A 15,777-nucleotide genomic window follows, 5' to 3' on the forward strand; every position below is an offset into this window, starting at 1 on the left:
CCTTCGTTACTGTTTCAAACATTGGGATCAGGACAAACTTAAGGAACCCGATCTGTGCTGTTGGTTTGGTCACTTTATCTCGGTCCATGAAAGGTGCCACTGGAAGTCCCTCAGACTTTTCTCGGTCACTCTAGGACAGATTCAATAGTTAACAAAGATTATTATCAACAGGGAGACTGTGAGGGCAGCAAAACACAAACTGTTTGCAGACCAGTAACTAGATCACTGATATCCTATACACATGCCTCAATGGTGTACGTGACAACAGCAAATGAAAGGGAAACTGTGTGTCATACATTTTAGAAGCTGACTCTTATTGTTTTAATAACCTTTGTATTGTTGTTTCTTTTGGTTTTTCACAAATGCTGCATGTACAGAAAAGTATCATATTATAACAAGGCCATAAGGGTATGTATGCAGTCAGGAGCGAGCATCACAGCCCATGTAGACTGATTCACACTAGTGGGACTCGAGCTAGAGTGCTAAAAATAGCTGTGTGGCTGTTTCGGCATTGGAGGTGCTAGCCACCTCACCTCGAACCCAGGAGGCAGGGTGGGCTTGAGCTCAGGTGGCTAGCTTAAGCCTCTGCTAGTGCAATGTCCGTACAGCTATATTTAGCGTAAGCGCACTAGCACAAGTCTGCCTGCCTGACTTAAGATGCTTGTGTAACACCAACAGACCCCAGTCGTTGTCAGCCTGGATCAAACCTGGGACCTCTGGAGCTTAATGCATGAGCCTCTACTGCATGAGCTAAAAGACATGCCTCTTAGTCCAGGCTGTACCAGACTCATCAATCTCTAGCTGCCACTAGAGGAGGACAGAGTGCCACACCAAGCAGGCATGGGTTGCACTTGCTCCCTGCTACAGTATAGACATACCGTAAGAGGGAGATACTCAGAGGCATACAAGTCCCAAAATCCATGGGACTTCTTGTGGAGTAAAGCACTACTCAGTGTGAGACAAGGTAGCAGAATCTAGCCCTTAGCCATTCTACATAGGAGGGAAAGGGTCCTTGACTTCTTTCTCCTCTGGAGAATTATTCTTTTGGGTATTAAGCTACAACTAGCCAACCATGATCAAAAATGGTTGAGTGTTTCTAGTCTATCAAGTGGCTCCTAGTACATACAGATTCAGGGAGGGATGTATCTCTGTGTGCCAAACTTTGGAAAGATCTTTACAAATAATGGGCTGGATCCTTAGCTAGTATAAATCAGCGTAGCTCCATTGACTTAAATGGGTCTACAGTGATTAGACTGTCCTATAAGTGCATAGTTAGTAAGAAGGGCACAGAATACGCCAAAAATTGACACCCTTTTAACTTCATTGCCAGAATTTACTCTCATCTGTCAGACGTGCTTTAATAATGTGTGTACAGAAGTACCTTGTGTCAGATATTAGGGTGAGGAACACAATAAAGTGCAGAGACAGATCATTTTATTTTGCATAAAAATATTGCAGAGACAATGAGCTAACTGTCATTAAGATTCCCTATTGTCAAGCCTTCCCTTTTGGATACGTCTAATGCCATTTCTTTGTCAAATTGATTCCTTCAGCACAGGGAAAATGTTAAAAAAAAATAGAAAGAAGAAAACTCTGGCATCTTGTTCCTCCAATCACGATAAAGCTTTGCATGCTGCCAGCTACTTCACAGACAGCTTGGCTTGGGTAGGAGAGAGTAGAGGATTGCTGTTAGTTTTAATGTTGCTTTATACTACAAGAAGCCACACTAGAGAGGGATGGGAATCCAGAAAGAAGCAACTGTTTTGGGAGCATAAGCTGACTTTTCAGGACTAATGAAGTTGATGGTGTCCTTTGGAAATAATCAGAATGTTTTCATTTTTAAAGCAAATGTTCATCCTATGCAGCCTCGGGCATTTCAAATCATCACGGATATAATTTAAACTTGGACCATTTAACACTGCACATTTAATTGACTTTTTCTATACTCACAATTCTTGCCCTTTTGGCTTGACAAGGGTTTACATGCCAAATAAACTCACAAGAGAGCCCTATTAGTGAGAACAAGCTGCAGTCCAATGACATTAGCATTTCTACATTATTGTCATTTATCTTACAAATTGCAGTCAATTACAGTAACTTTTATTCTGAACATACTGTCTTATGCCACACTTCTGTCACCTTATGCAAAAGAAACTTCCTCATCTTTGTGGCACTGGATTGTCATACAGTATTACCAGACAGCTGTCAGCTATAGTTAAAATAGGAATTACTGTTATGATGATGATGATTGTGTATCTGTGTCTCTGTCTCTCATTCTTACCTGCATAAAATACTCCTCTAATAAGCAGTCTACCCATGGTTCCGCTACTTCCATCGGGCGGACTTCATTTGAGATATCACAACATTTTATCAGTACCATCTTCAACTGAAGAAGGAAAAATACTTTAACACTCTGGTAATATAGAAGCCTGCCTCTTTGCCTTTACAGAAGCCATAGAAGCCATGAGTCCTTCATTTTTAGAGAGGCAGAGGGAAATGATCTCAGACAAGAAGGATAGTTTTATGGCTAAGGCACAAGACTGATCTGGTTTCTCTTCCTCCTATCTAGAGAGATTTGATTCCTGGTTCTGCCTGCCACATATTTCCTGTATGATCTTTGGCAAGTCACTTAACCCCTCTGTGGCTCAGTTTTCCTTTCTGTGAAAGGGGGATAATGGTTACCTACTCCATGGGAGGCTTATGAGGCTTAATCCATGAATGATTGTAAAGGGCTTTGACATTCCTGGAGGGAAGGCACTATAGGGGCCTGATCCCACCCTCATTAATGTCAGTGGAAAGATTCCCACTGAGTTCAATGGGAATTAGATTACGGCTAGAGCAAAGTATTGTTATGATGGATGTAATGGAGACTAGAATGAAACTAAGAATTTATATCTAGACAGATACAGTAATTATTTCTTGCTCAGATGACTCTAGGATTTCAAAATCTGAAAGAGGAATCTAGACTTTCTTTGTCTCAAGTGACCCCAGACTTCTCATTGTTTTTTGGGGAAAAAGCTTTTATAAAAATCTACAGAAATACTTTGACGTTTCTTTTAACGTTACAGTGCAAACGGTTGTTTTTAGGCACACATTTCCCTGCAGTATTTGGTACCCACTCACAGTGACACCCAAAAAGGGTAGGAAGGATGGTTCCATAGTTAGGTAGCTAGGCTGGGATTAGGGAGAGCTCGGCCAATACCCTGCTCTACCAAGGATTTCCTGTGAGACCTGGGGCAAGTCACTTAGTCTCTCTGGGTCTCACTTCTCCAGCTGTAAAAGAAGTACTTCTCTACCTCACAGGGGTGTTGGAGGCACTTATATGCTACACTGAGGGGAGCTATCCAAGTATTCAATTCAAATTGATCCAACCCAAAACAAACTATTTCATTTGGATTTTTTTCTTGTCAAAATCTTTTCCCCACACAGAAAATTTCAAGTTTGCAGAAACTGCATTTTCTGTTGAAAAAACCCATTTTGACAGAAAAATTCTGACTACTTCTACTCAACATCTTGCATGATTAGGCCAAAACCAAAGTTTAGAATGTAGCAGTATCACTACGAACCATGGTAGGCACTGAAAAATGATAAACACGTAATCTCCTTACACAGGTGACATGTTCCTCATTTGAGTAATCAAAATTATCCATTTTTTCTTTGAAAGAGTCCAGTATTTCTGCATGTCTTGCCATGTCTGTTGCCAGGATTAATGTAATTATCCCCTATCAAAACAAACATAATAATACATTGATTTAACGTCTCACAAGGCACAGCTATTGCTGTGTAAAGAAATGTGCTTAAATTAACACAAATACCTTATGATAGAACACAGACAAGAAGAACAGATGTATCATATCAGCACCATTGAAAGAGGAACTTTCATACTTGAGGCCACTTGACAAAGTAGACCATTAATTTAAAGAATTCACAGTGACATAAGAGAATGACTAACTATGTAATTGGTTTTGTATAATTATATGCTGGAGAAACTACTGCTTCTTGTTCTGAGCTTTGTTTGATTTTTAGTATGAATGCAAAGTGCACAAAGAAATAAACTAAAAGCTCAATTCTACATGCTGAGGCCCAAGCTTGGTCCCACAGAAGTCAATGGCAGTTTTGCATTTCTGCATTTTCATTTAAAATGGATGGGAGAGTTGCATCCATGAATCTGAGGGCGGAATTTGGCCCATAATGCTATGCGAATTACATCTTAGTTTGTTGTCACGGAAAATATTGTGAATTTATTCTTATGACTTCATTGCGTCACACAACAGAAAAAGAGATGGGCTCCAGAGGTTGAAGCTTTTGTGCAAACACAAATATTTTTAATACTGATGAAAAATGGGGAAAAAAAAGATGATAAAATGTATAGGAGGTGAATATTTGTTTATGTCTTTACAAATTGTCTCCAGTTTGAACTCCCTGTTTAAGTTCAGCATAATGTTCTCCTAATGGTTAAGTTGTTACCATATGAGCAAGTTGGCCTAGTTACAGTCACATCCTAACAACTCTTTTCATAATGTAAGTTTCTACACAGAAGAGTATAAGTTTAAGAGTCAAACTTTGCTCATTGGTACCCAAGGAAGGTCAGCTCAACTGTCCAACGAAAGTTGCTAGAGAAATAGCCCAGGAATTTCTCTGTGTTACTTCAAGTTTGAGATTATTCAGTTCTAACCTCTTGATGGAATTATTCTGTTGGACTGTTCAGAAGGTAGATTTGTGCACACTGAAACTTCAACAGCGGTTTACATGTCATACCTCCCTTCTGGATCAACATTCATACCTGTCTTATACGTTTGAATTGTTCCTGGGTAGCATTGGAGAAAATGTTGCATTCTGGCTGGGCAATGATCTGGAAAGCCACAGCACAGTGATGGTTCTCCAGTGGGGAGATGTCATTGTAGCGCACGGCAAGCTCTGTTCGGGCATTAATCTGGTAGCTGATGTGAAGGAAAATAGTGAGGTCTCACATGTTGCCTACACCCGATACTTAAAAATATACATTACACATTAGACATTGGTTATTTTTATGTATATTGTTGTGAATACCTAATTAATTAATAATAAATTATTGCAACAGTTAATATTAAATCCAAATTTTTTTTTGAGAAAATGATCATACTTCCACATTGTTTCAAAGACTCTCATTATTTACTTGTTATTACTGAATTTCTATAACTTAAAAACATATGGGGGAAGGATAGAGGGGACTCTTCTTCTTTTTAGCTCACAGGCTTGACTCCCACTAACTCCCAGTAAAGTCAGTGGAAAGATGCTCATGGAGCTCAATGCAAATTGGATCAGGCCCTTATTTAATAGCTGAATACAAGTAAATTAAAGTTTATATGTAGTTCACAGAAGTAATAATGCTTAGCACTTCTAGCACCTTCCATCTGAGGCTCACACCAAGCTTTACAGACATTTATGAAGTAATCTTCAGATCACCCCTGCCATCTAGCTGTTGTTATCTCCATTGTATAGATGGGCAAATGGAGATAGACAGTTGTTAAGTGCTTTGTTTAAGGTCTTTGGCAGAGCTGGGAAAAGAACCAGAAACTCCTCCCGTGTAATTGAGCCTCAATCATATGACCATTCTTCTACTACATAGGATAATTAACAAAAGAATTTGACCTGAGAATGTTTTCTAGCTGCCAATTTCCTTTAATGGAAAATACTAAGTTTTATGAGAAAATTGAAGAGGGAGCCATTTTCCTTTCAGAGTTTAGCACAGTTAGCAGCCTCAGCTCAGGATTGAGTAAGCTAATGGCTAGCGTTGCATATAACCTAACCAGTGGTGGCTCTGTTCTTGTCAGTGTTTGGCCATAATAGCAGAGCATTGTGGGTAGATTCCTACTCAGCTGCCCTACTCTCTGCTCTGGACATGAGAAGAAAATGCTGATCTGCATTGTTTTCCAGATATATTTGAAAGGAACAAAAAATAAAGGGCACACATACGTGTTGTTATATCCTGGATGATCCAAATCATGGCAAACTGCAGCAGTCATCAGAATTAAGATATCAATTTGGGGAAATTTCTCCTGCAAAAGAAAAACATAATAATGTAGTGTCTTACAATTTCTATACTTTTTCCCCCCAACACATTCACATTTCAGAAAAACAAGTCACCTGGGTAAAATTAACCATTATTCATTAATTAAATTTACTGCAGATAAGAAAGAAGATGTTCACTGCAGCAACAAATGACTCAGATTTGGCTTTGACGCATTAAATAGAAGCAGTTTGGAGGAGGCCAGTAGAATTTTGTCTGAGAGTTATTCATATTCATATTATGTTTTAAAGCACAGAGATGTTAATACTCAGGCCTTTAGAAATCATTCCAGTGTCTACACTAGCTGAGGGAGGGTTGGAAGACAATTTACATACTATTATCTTTCACACTAACTAGAGATGGGAAGAGAGTGAGGATAATTTTTCACAAACATTTCAGCAACTTCCAAACAGGATGAATATTCGTGGAAGTGGTTTTGCTCAAATGTATATCCACAAGAACACAAATTCTTGCCAGTACCTGGGATTCATTTTACCATGGAACAAAATGTGGTTTGTGATGAAATTAAAATTTGTTTTGTGTGGAAGTGAAAGCAGTTTAGAAATGTTAGGTCATCCAGTGAGGGAAAAATACACCTGGCTAAGGTGACCATACAGAATAAATATGAATCGTGAACATAGAACATGCAAAGCAATATTTTCAGTGAGCGGTTCGTGAACAACCCATAGGCTGAATCTAGTTAGCAGAAAACATTTGCTGAAATATTTTATATAGTGAATGAAGTCCCAATTCATAGACCATGAAAGTCACTTCACTGGGATTTTGACCAGCCCCAAATTCATACAAATGTCAGACTACCTGCATCCAGAGAAAGGGTTAAATTAATACATTGTGAATGGTTCTTCCAGCTTTAATAAGCACTCTTTCTTTGAGCTGCAGTCTGATTTAGGGGTCTTCTGGGGAAGTAGTGACAAGGAAGAGACAACTTTAGCTTGAATGATGGTTCTTTCTACTTCTAGGTCAATTTAAACAGGGAGACCTAAATTTGAGATTAAAATCAAAGAGGCCAACCCTTGGGCTGTTGAAGGTCAGATATACTTCAGTCACAACTACTGTCTGGAAATCTGGAATTTTACTACGTCTCTGGATCACTGATATCTTTGACAGGATGATAGAAGGAGATGTTTTCTAGTCTTCCTATTTGTAGGATTCTATTGTATTATAACTAAATCTTAATTCATTCCATGGGGCATGCCAGTCAGCCAGCTGTCTTGTGGATTTTCAGAGGTGTTGAGTACTCACAAATCCCAAAGAAGTTAGTGAGAGCTATAGGGGTGCAGCACCTTGGACTACCCCTTGTCTCCATGGGATTACTCTGTCATTTTCCTAATGTTAAGCTTGTGCTTAAGTGCTTTGCTGATTCAGGCCTAGATGACTAAATGAAAGAGTCTCTGAAATGACTGAGCATTTTATTCCGTGATTTAAATAATGACTTTTCATATAATCCAGGGCAATAGGTTCTCATTATAATTGGACATAGATGAACCAATTGGGGTAAAATAAGAACCCACTGGAAACATTTTTTATTTCAGAACAAAACACAGCCTCCTTTTCATGGCTGGATCTGTTCGATAAGTCTCTTCACTATGTCCCGTGACCAGCCCAACCACTTATCTACAGTGGCAGATCCTCTTTTGAGAAGACTGTAAAACTCCTTCCTTCCTTGGGTGGCAGTTTAGCCTCTGTCCTAGCCATTGCTGCTGCAGCTCTTGTCAACCTTCCAGAGAGTCTAGAGTTCCCCTGATACATGCTCCCCAGAATGCCCTGCTGGAGCACAGGCAGGCACATGGTTTAATTGGCTCAGGGGCTTCAGAAGGTGATGGTGTAGTCTGGGACCCAAGTACTGGGGAAGAGTCAGAATGAGTGGAGTGTGAAGGAGCATCAGCGGAGACACTACTGGGTCCTGTCCTCAGCTGCTGCTTCTGGAGAAAGGGAGAGAGAGGGGAGGGCTGCTGCATGGCTTTCCACTGAAGAGAGTACCACACTGGAGGAGTGGAGAAGTCTTCTTCCCCAGAAGCATAGCAAAGAGGAAGGAGCATTGATCAGCAAAGATAGAGGAGCTGGGGCTTTTTGAGGGAGTTGTTTCATAGGGAGGGAGCCAGCAGCGGACTATCCAAGTTTGAGAGTTTCCAGAACTTTAGGTCATTTCTGGTAAAGCTCTTGTGCTTATGGATACTTATCTAAACTTTTGAGACCCATCCTACCTATCTTAGGTACTTACATAGCCCCAGTACTGTCATATTTGAGCATCTCACAATCTTAATGTATTTATCTTCACAACACCCCTTTGAGGTAGGGCAGTGCTATTATCTCCATCTTACAGGTGGAGAACTGAGGCATAGAGAGGGTAAGTGACTTGCTCAAGGTCAGACAGGAAATCTGTGGCAGAACATGAACTTGAACCCAGGTCTCCCAAGCCCTAGGCTAGTTCCCCAACCATTGAGCAGCCTTTCTTTCCACTATACCTAATTATAATTAGATTTCCTAAAGTTTTCTTGTTTGCTTTCAATAAATTAATGAGTCATGTACAAACAAAATGATGGTCCTTTTTGGAAGGAAAATGTCCTGGGTTTTATGACTCTTAGTGAATGAATATTTGTCTGGTGATAGAAGCAGAAATACAGATAGGTATGTGGACAAACTAGAGACACACCTGGAGATTGCAGAGTGAGATCATACTGTACATCATCTGAGTCACACAGAAGCAGTGCCGGAAATTATGGAATGGGTTGTTTCTGTAATTGTCATGAATACTCAGCTACAAAAAGAAGGAGTAAAACAGTTAATGACTGTAGAGATGTTTCTGAATGGAAAGATCTGAGTCCATGCACTTCCCGCTCTCCCTCGAGGCACTGCACGTCGCCATGTGAAACATATGGATCCCACATCATTCTCCACTTTTGCCCCTTCAAAAATCACAACATGCAGCCCTGCAACACCACCCTCCTCCTTCTGGCTGAGGAGAACTAGATATGGCTCCCTATGAAGGTTTTATTAACAGAATCTGTGAACCATCCAATGGAGTCACTGAAAAGTACCAGGGGGCATTCCTTCCCCAGCCATACGAGGGATAGCAATATGAGGCCAGGGATTGTCAGTAGTCCCTCTCTTGGTTATCTGCCTCACCCAGTAGTATAGGCAGGCAATAGCAAGATTTCCCAGTCCTGATGCACAACATGTGCTCTGGTCTTGCATATCTCCTCAGCAGACACCACCAAGTCTGCCAAACTGTGCTGGGGACAAAGGCCCATTTAGGAATATACAGAGGCCACAAAACTCATTTCTGACATAATTTGAATGTCAACTCTTGAGGTCTTCAAAGGCAAAAATGTAATAGTTATTTAATTTACAAATATACACTGAAGACATCTTATCAGACAGCCAATCTTCCCCAGCACTACTGAGCTCCACACACTTAGGGCTTGATTTTATAAGGTGCTCAGCACTCTGGCCTCCAGCACGTGCTTAACTTTAAGCATGGGACTAGCCCCATTGCCATATGTGGGATTACATACATTCTTAAAGTTAAACTGAGCCTAAGTGCATTGCCAGATCAGGACCAGATCAGCTTCTTGTTCTTGGGCTTGATGTTCTAAGCATCCCAAACCTCTAGCTGGAGTCAATGGGAGCTGCGAAAGCTCAGCACTTCTGAAAAACCAGGCCTGTATTGTTTGGCTTCTATTTCAGTAGAGAAGGACTTTTGAAAGTAACTTTAAAAATTCTATGTTGATGATCTCCTCAAATGTTATAAACATCATCTCATACAACTTCTGCACTGAAATGTGGGTCATACACATTCATTGTGCAAGGTAATATGATTGTAATGCATGCATCGATCAGTGGAAGTCAGAACACTAGATGTGATTCCTGATTCGGAAGCTGTATCAGCCCTGCATGCTGAGCTATTAAAAATATTTGGTTGCATTAGTCATCCTGTTCCTCAGTTTCTCGGTGGTATTTTTAAGGCAGGTAAATGTGGGACTGAGAAAGGAAACGTTCAAGTAAAGTGAGGTAGCTCTTTCTCGTCCACCTGAGTTCAACTCTAAGCACACTATAAGCTTTGGGGAAATATCACCACCTGGAATTAGGGACTGTGGGTCTCTTTTTATCATCCCTTTTTGCAAAGCCAATATTTGCTAAGTAATTTTTGTAACGCTCAGATTTTTATAGAATAAATAAGGAGCCGCACACATGGTTCAGAATGAGATGGTATTAACTATTAATGGTAGCACATTGAATTACTCAGGGAAATTTGAACTGATGTGAACGCGTCTCTACACATATTGTAGGTGGCACAGATTCATAGTTTTTAATGTCAAAAGGGACCATCGTGATAATCTAGTCTGACCTCCTGTACCACACAGGCCATAGAATGTCACCCCATAATTCCTGAATTTTGCCCAATTTGTGGTTGAACAAAAGCGTATCTTTTAAAAAGACAGCCAATCCTGACTTAAAGATTCCAAGTGATGGAGGATCTACCACATTCCTAGGAAAGTTGTTCCAACGGTTAAATACCCTCACTCTTAAAAATCTGCACCTTATTTCCAGTTTGAACTTCTAGCTTCACCTTTCAGCCGCAGGATCTTGTTATGTTTTTCTCTAATAGTTTAAAGACCCACCTACTACCAGAAATCTTCTCCCTGTTTAGATTCTTAGAGATAACACTCAAGTCACCTCTTGATTTTTTTTACCAGTGAGATAACTAAATTCATCTCCTTAAGTCTCTCACAGTGAAGCATGTTTTCCAGTCCTTGAATCATTTTTGTAGCAAGTGCCATTTTACTGACATTTGCTACTTTTGGCCAGAGAAAGAGCAATCAAATAGTTTTCATTGCATCCACCAGACAAAAATGATATAATCCTGCAGAGCAACATGCTAGGTGACATACACTTAAAAGACAGTACATTTTCTGCTGTGCATAGAAGTGCAGAGACATGCCATGTTTATGAAAAACAGTCTAACAACCTACACACAGAAGTATTGTGAGTCACATCATGTCCAGTACTAGTAATTTCAGGCTAAACCAATGTATAATATAGGAACACAGACAATGCCATACTGGACATAGGCGTGGGAAGTAGGAGTGCGGGGGCTGCTGCCAGCCCAGGGTCCTGGCCACCAGCCCCACATGTGGGGTTCCGGCCACCGGCCCTGCCCCCACCCCCGCCTCTAGCTGTGGCCCCAGCCTCTGCTGCCTTACCTCTGTCCGTGTCCCCACCTCCTGGAGCCATGGCCCTGCTCTCGGCCCCAGCTCTAGGGGGCGGTGAGGGGCGCAGACAGGGGAAAGAGGGGTGCAGCTCATCACCCCCACTCCAAAAACTGTTCAAGCACCACTGATACTGGATCAAACCCAACGTCCATCTAGTCCAAGCTCCTGTTTTTGACATAGCCAGTACCAGAGGCTTCAGAGGAAAATGTAAGAACCCCACAGGGAAATGTGGGATAATCTGTCCCCCCACCACATTAGGTCTACCTCATCTATAATAGTTAGAGATTGGGTTAAGCCCTGAAACATGAGATTTAATGTCTCTTCCAAAAAGAATTATTAGCATTTATCATGATAACTCTGGGTATTCTTGATATCTATATAAGTGTCTAATCTTATTAAATTCTTGGTCTCAACACCTTCCTGTGGCACTGAGTTCCAGAGTCTAATTATGCATTGCATTTTCTATTTTGAATTTACCACCTTTTAATTTCATTGAATGTCTCTTTGTTCTTGTGTTTCAAGACAGGGAGAACTGACATTCCTGATCTACATTCTCTATATTATTCATTATTTTATATACTTTTATCAAGATCCCTCTTATTCATCTCCTTTCTAAGCAAACCAATCCCAATTTTAATTCATGTGAGTTTTTCCATTACCCTAATCATTCTGGTGGCTCTTCTCTGAAATCTCTCTAATTCTGCAGTATCCTTTTTGAGAGATAGTGACCAGTACGACACAAGGTATTCCAAATGAGGTCACATCATTGATTCACATAACGGCATCATACTATTTTCTGTGTTATTCTCCATCCCAATCCTTAGGAATTCTAATGTCTTGTTGGCTTTTTTGACCACAGCAGCACATTTTGCAGAGGTCTTCATTGAGCTGTCTGCAATAACACCCAGGACATTTTTCTAAGGTGACACATCTAATTTAGAACCTTTTAAAGTGTACTAGTTGCCTAATTTTTTGCCCCCAGTGTGTATTACTTTGAATTTATTGACACTGAATTTCATTTGCCAACTCATTTATTTAGGTCTCTCTGAAGTTCTTCAGTCTACCCAGTCCCGACTAATCTATATAACTTTGTCTCATCTGCAAATTTTGCCACCTCACTACTCGCTTCCCTTTTCAGATCATTAATATTAAACACTGTACGGAGTATCTAGCCTTAAAGCACCCTGTGTTAACCTGTTTTTTCCATGTTAACAATTGAGTTACTCTAGGAATAAATTTGGCCGTAGTGAGTCCACAGAAAGCTCCGAATCAAGATTTAAGTAAACAAATACAGACCTATGCCAAAACATGTCCTCTGTGACCCTGATCATGCAAACATTGGCACAGGTGCTTAACTTTAAACATGTGAGTAGTTTCACTGCCTTTAGTGGGATTATTCATCTGAATAAAGTTAATGTCATGAGGAAGTGTTTGCAGGATTTGGGGCTGTATTTTAAAAATCACAAATACTGGGAATTTTAAAGAAATACTTACCAACCACCTCTTCAGCGTGATGGGGTTGATATTAAAGCCTTTAACCAATCCGAGATCATGGTACATATGTTCCAAACAACTCAGCATCTGTCATGATGAATAGACAGGATATTGTTTTAATCACTGTTGTTTATAAAGCACAAAGTACAATGTAATGTAAATCTTCACATTACAAGCACTGATGTCTAATGGAGCCCTATTGTTAATCATGAAACAAAGCTGTTCAAAGATTGCAAGATCAAAACCAGTTCACTAAGGACCTGATCCAAAGCCCACTGAAGACAAAATAAAAACTTCTGTTGACTTCAATATGTTTTGGATTGGGCCCTAATTCATCCCAGAGCGTCACAGTGATCATTGCTCATGAAAATCAAAACTATATCACCTCTTGAAGAAGTAATTTGATTTTGCTAATGGAACCGGTTTATGGGCCTGATTCAAAGCCCAGTTGAAGTCAATGGTGGCCTTTTCATTGACTTCAATGGACATTGTACTAGGACTCAAGTGCATAGAAATACGACAGCAGAAGATAAGAGTGGCTGGAGGTAGAGTGCAGTCTAGATAACTGGGCACATCTAATTCATGTGTGACTTCCTGGAATTTTTTAAAAATCAAGTATCCTCAATAGACTAAACAGACAAAAAAAACCCCCTCAGACTGTAAAATTACAAAATTAGAGCAGGTTTGTGCATATTCCCTCCCATAACTGTGTATCTATGAATCTATGAATACCAAAACACAAAGGCAAAACATTGTTTAAGACAACAGCATATGACATTCATTTGTGTTTTCAGAACAGAACACAACTAGCTCAGCTATGCCAAACAGATTTTGTTCTGTCTGGAAATATTATAGAAAATAACTTATTTATATGCTACTTAGGTCTTGGTTTAAGAATGGCTGACCCAGTTTTTGCATCTCAATTATAGTAACATTGGAATAGTGTTATAAATATGCCCTAGGAGATATTTGAATTTTAAACCCCTATTTTTTGGGCACTCATAGCATCCCAGAAAAATTTCTTCCCTTAGTGAAATTTCCTATGTTTGTCAGCTCATATTTAATTTAATATCAATATTTAATATCATGCTTAGTAGAATTCCATTACGGCTGGCTTTGGGTCATTCAAATGTGAATTTAAAAGGTTTTCCCACAAAACTGCAAGAAAAATCTCAGAAGTACTCAGATAATACCATCACAATTTTGCTTTACAGTATCATGCTTGGTTCCCTGGTACCCAAGGCCAGAACATATTGTTTGATACATTAAAAAACAAACAAACAAAACAAAGCCTGTTACTGAAACAAAGATTTAGGCCTGGTCTACACTGAAAAGTTGTACTGGTATAATTTTGTCAGTTAGGGTTGTGATTTATTACCAAAACAGTTATACCTGTACAACTGCTCGTGTGCATGCAGTTATAATGGTACAAAATGCCAGTGCAGCTTATTTCCCTTCCCATACTGGTATAGCTATACCAGTATAAATCATCAATATGACTGCATCCATGCTAGGATTTTAGTTAACAAGGTAGAACATTTTATGTGAAGATGAGAGGATGTTGTGAAGGTCAAGACTATAACAGGGTTAAAAAAAGAACTAGATAAGTTAATGAAGGATAGGCCCATCAATGGCCATTAGCCAGGATAGTTTGCCAGAAGCTGGGAACGGGCGACAGGGGATGGATCACTTGAGGATTACCTGTTCTGTTAATTCCCTCTAGGGCACCTGGCATTGGCCACGGTTGGAAGACAGGATACTGGGTTAGATGGACGTTTGGTCTGACCCAGTATGGCCGTTCTTATGTTCTTAAGCCCTGGTCTACACTAGGACTTTAGGTCGAATTTAGCAGCATTAAATCGATGTAAACCTGCACCCGTCCACACGATGAAGCCCTTTATTTCGACTTAAAGGGCTCTTAAAATCGATTTCCTTACTCCACCGCTGACAAGTGGATTAGCGCTTAAATCGGCCTTGCCGGGTCGAATTTGGGGTACTGTGGACACAATTCGACGGTATTGGCCTCCGGGAGCTATCCCAGAGTGCTCCATTTTGACCGCTCTGGACAGCACTCTCAACTCAGATGCACTGGCCAGGTAGACAGGAAAAGAACTGCGAACTTTTGAATCTCATTTCCTGTTTGGCCAGCGTGGCAAGCTGCAGGTGACCATGCAGAGCTCATCAGCAGAGGTGACCATGATGGAGTCTCAGAATCGCAAAAGAGCTCCAGCATGGACCGAACGGGAGGTACGGGATCTGATCGCTGTATGGGGAGAGGAATCCGTGCTATCAGAACTCCGTTCCAGTTTTCGAAATGCCAAAACCTTTGTCAAAATCTCCCAGGGCATGAAGGACAGAGGCCATAACAGGGACCCGAAGCAGTGCCGCGTGAAACCGAAGGAGCTGAGGCAAGCCTACCAGAAAACCAGAGAGGCGAACGGCCGCTCCGGGTCAGAGCCCCAAACATGCCGCTTGTCTCATGAGCTGCATGCCATTTTAGGGGGTTCAGCCACCACTACCCCAGCCGTGTTGTTTGACTCCTTCAATGGAGATGGAGGCAATACGGAAGCAGGTTTTGGGGACGAAGAAGATGATGATGATGATGAGGTTGTAGATAGCTCACAGCAAGCAAGCGGAGAAACCGGTTTTCCCGACAGCCAGGAACTGTTTCTCACCCTGGACCTGGAGCCAGTACCCCCCGAACCCACCCAAGGCTGCCTCCTGGACCCAGCAGGTGGAGAAGGGACCTCCAGTGAGTGTACCTTTTAAAATACTATACATGGTTTAAAAGCAAGCATGTGAAAGGATTACTTTGCCCTGGCATTTGCGGCTCTCCTGGATATACTCCCAAAGCCTTTGCAAAAGGTTTCTGGGGAGGGCAGCCTTATTGCATCCTTCATGGTAGGACACTTTACCACTCCAGGCCAGTAACACGTTCTCGGGAATCATTGTACAACAAAGCATTGCAGTGTATGTTTGCTGGCGTTCAAACAACATCCG

The 15,777-nt window shown here is 40.8% G+C and overlaps 1 protein-coding gene across 5 annotated transcripts in view; it reads right to left on the minus strand.

Moving 5' to 3' along the window:
• Window positions 1-15,777, minus strand: part of PDE9A (phosphodiesterase 9A) — an 86,999-nt gene that overhangs the window by 6,565 nt on the left and 64,657 nt on the right. For all 5 annotated transcript variants that reach the window (XM_037903389.2, XM_037903398.2, XM_007064481.4 and 2 more), the window contains 7 exons: window positions 12,778-12,864; window positions 8,724-8,828; window positions 5,956-6,038; window positions 4,784-4,940; window positions 3,609-3,722; window positions 2,282-2,386; window positions 2-130 (listed from right to left, as the gene is read on the minus strand). In XM_037903389.2, coding sequence (XP_037759317.1) covers window positions 2-130; window positions 2,282-2,386; window positions 3,609-3,722; window positions 4,784-4,940; window positions 5,956-6,038; window positions 8,724-8,828; window positions 12,778-12,864 — 780 coding nt within the window. The remainder of the gene's footprint in view (window position 1; window positions 131-2,281; window positions 2,387-3,608; window positions 3,723-4,783; window positions 4,941-5,955; window positions 6,039-8,723; window positions 8,829-12,777; window positions 12,865-15,777) is intronic.

The sequence above is a fragment of the Chelonia mydas genome, chromosome 1, assembly GCF_015237465.2.
Source record: "Chelonia mydas isolate rCheMyd1 chromosome 1, rCheMyd1.pri.v2, whole genome shotgun sequence".
Lineage (NCBI taxonomy): Eukaryota > Metazoa > Chordata > Testudines > Cheloniidae > Chelonia > Chelonia mydas.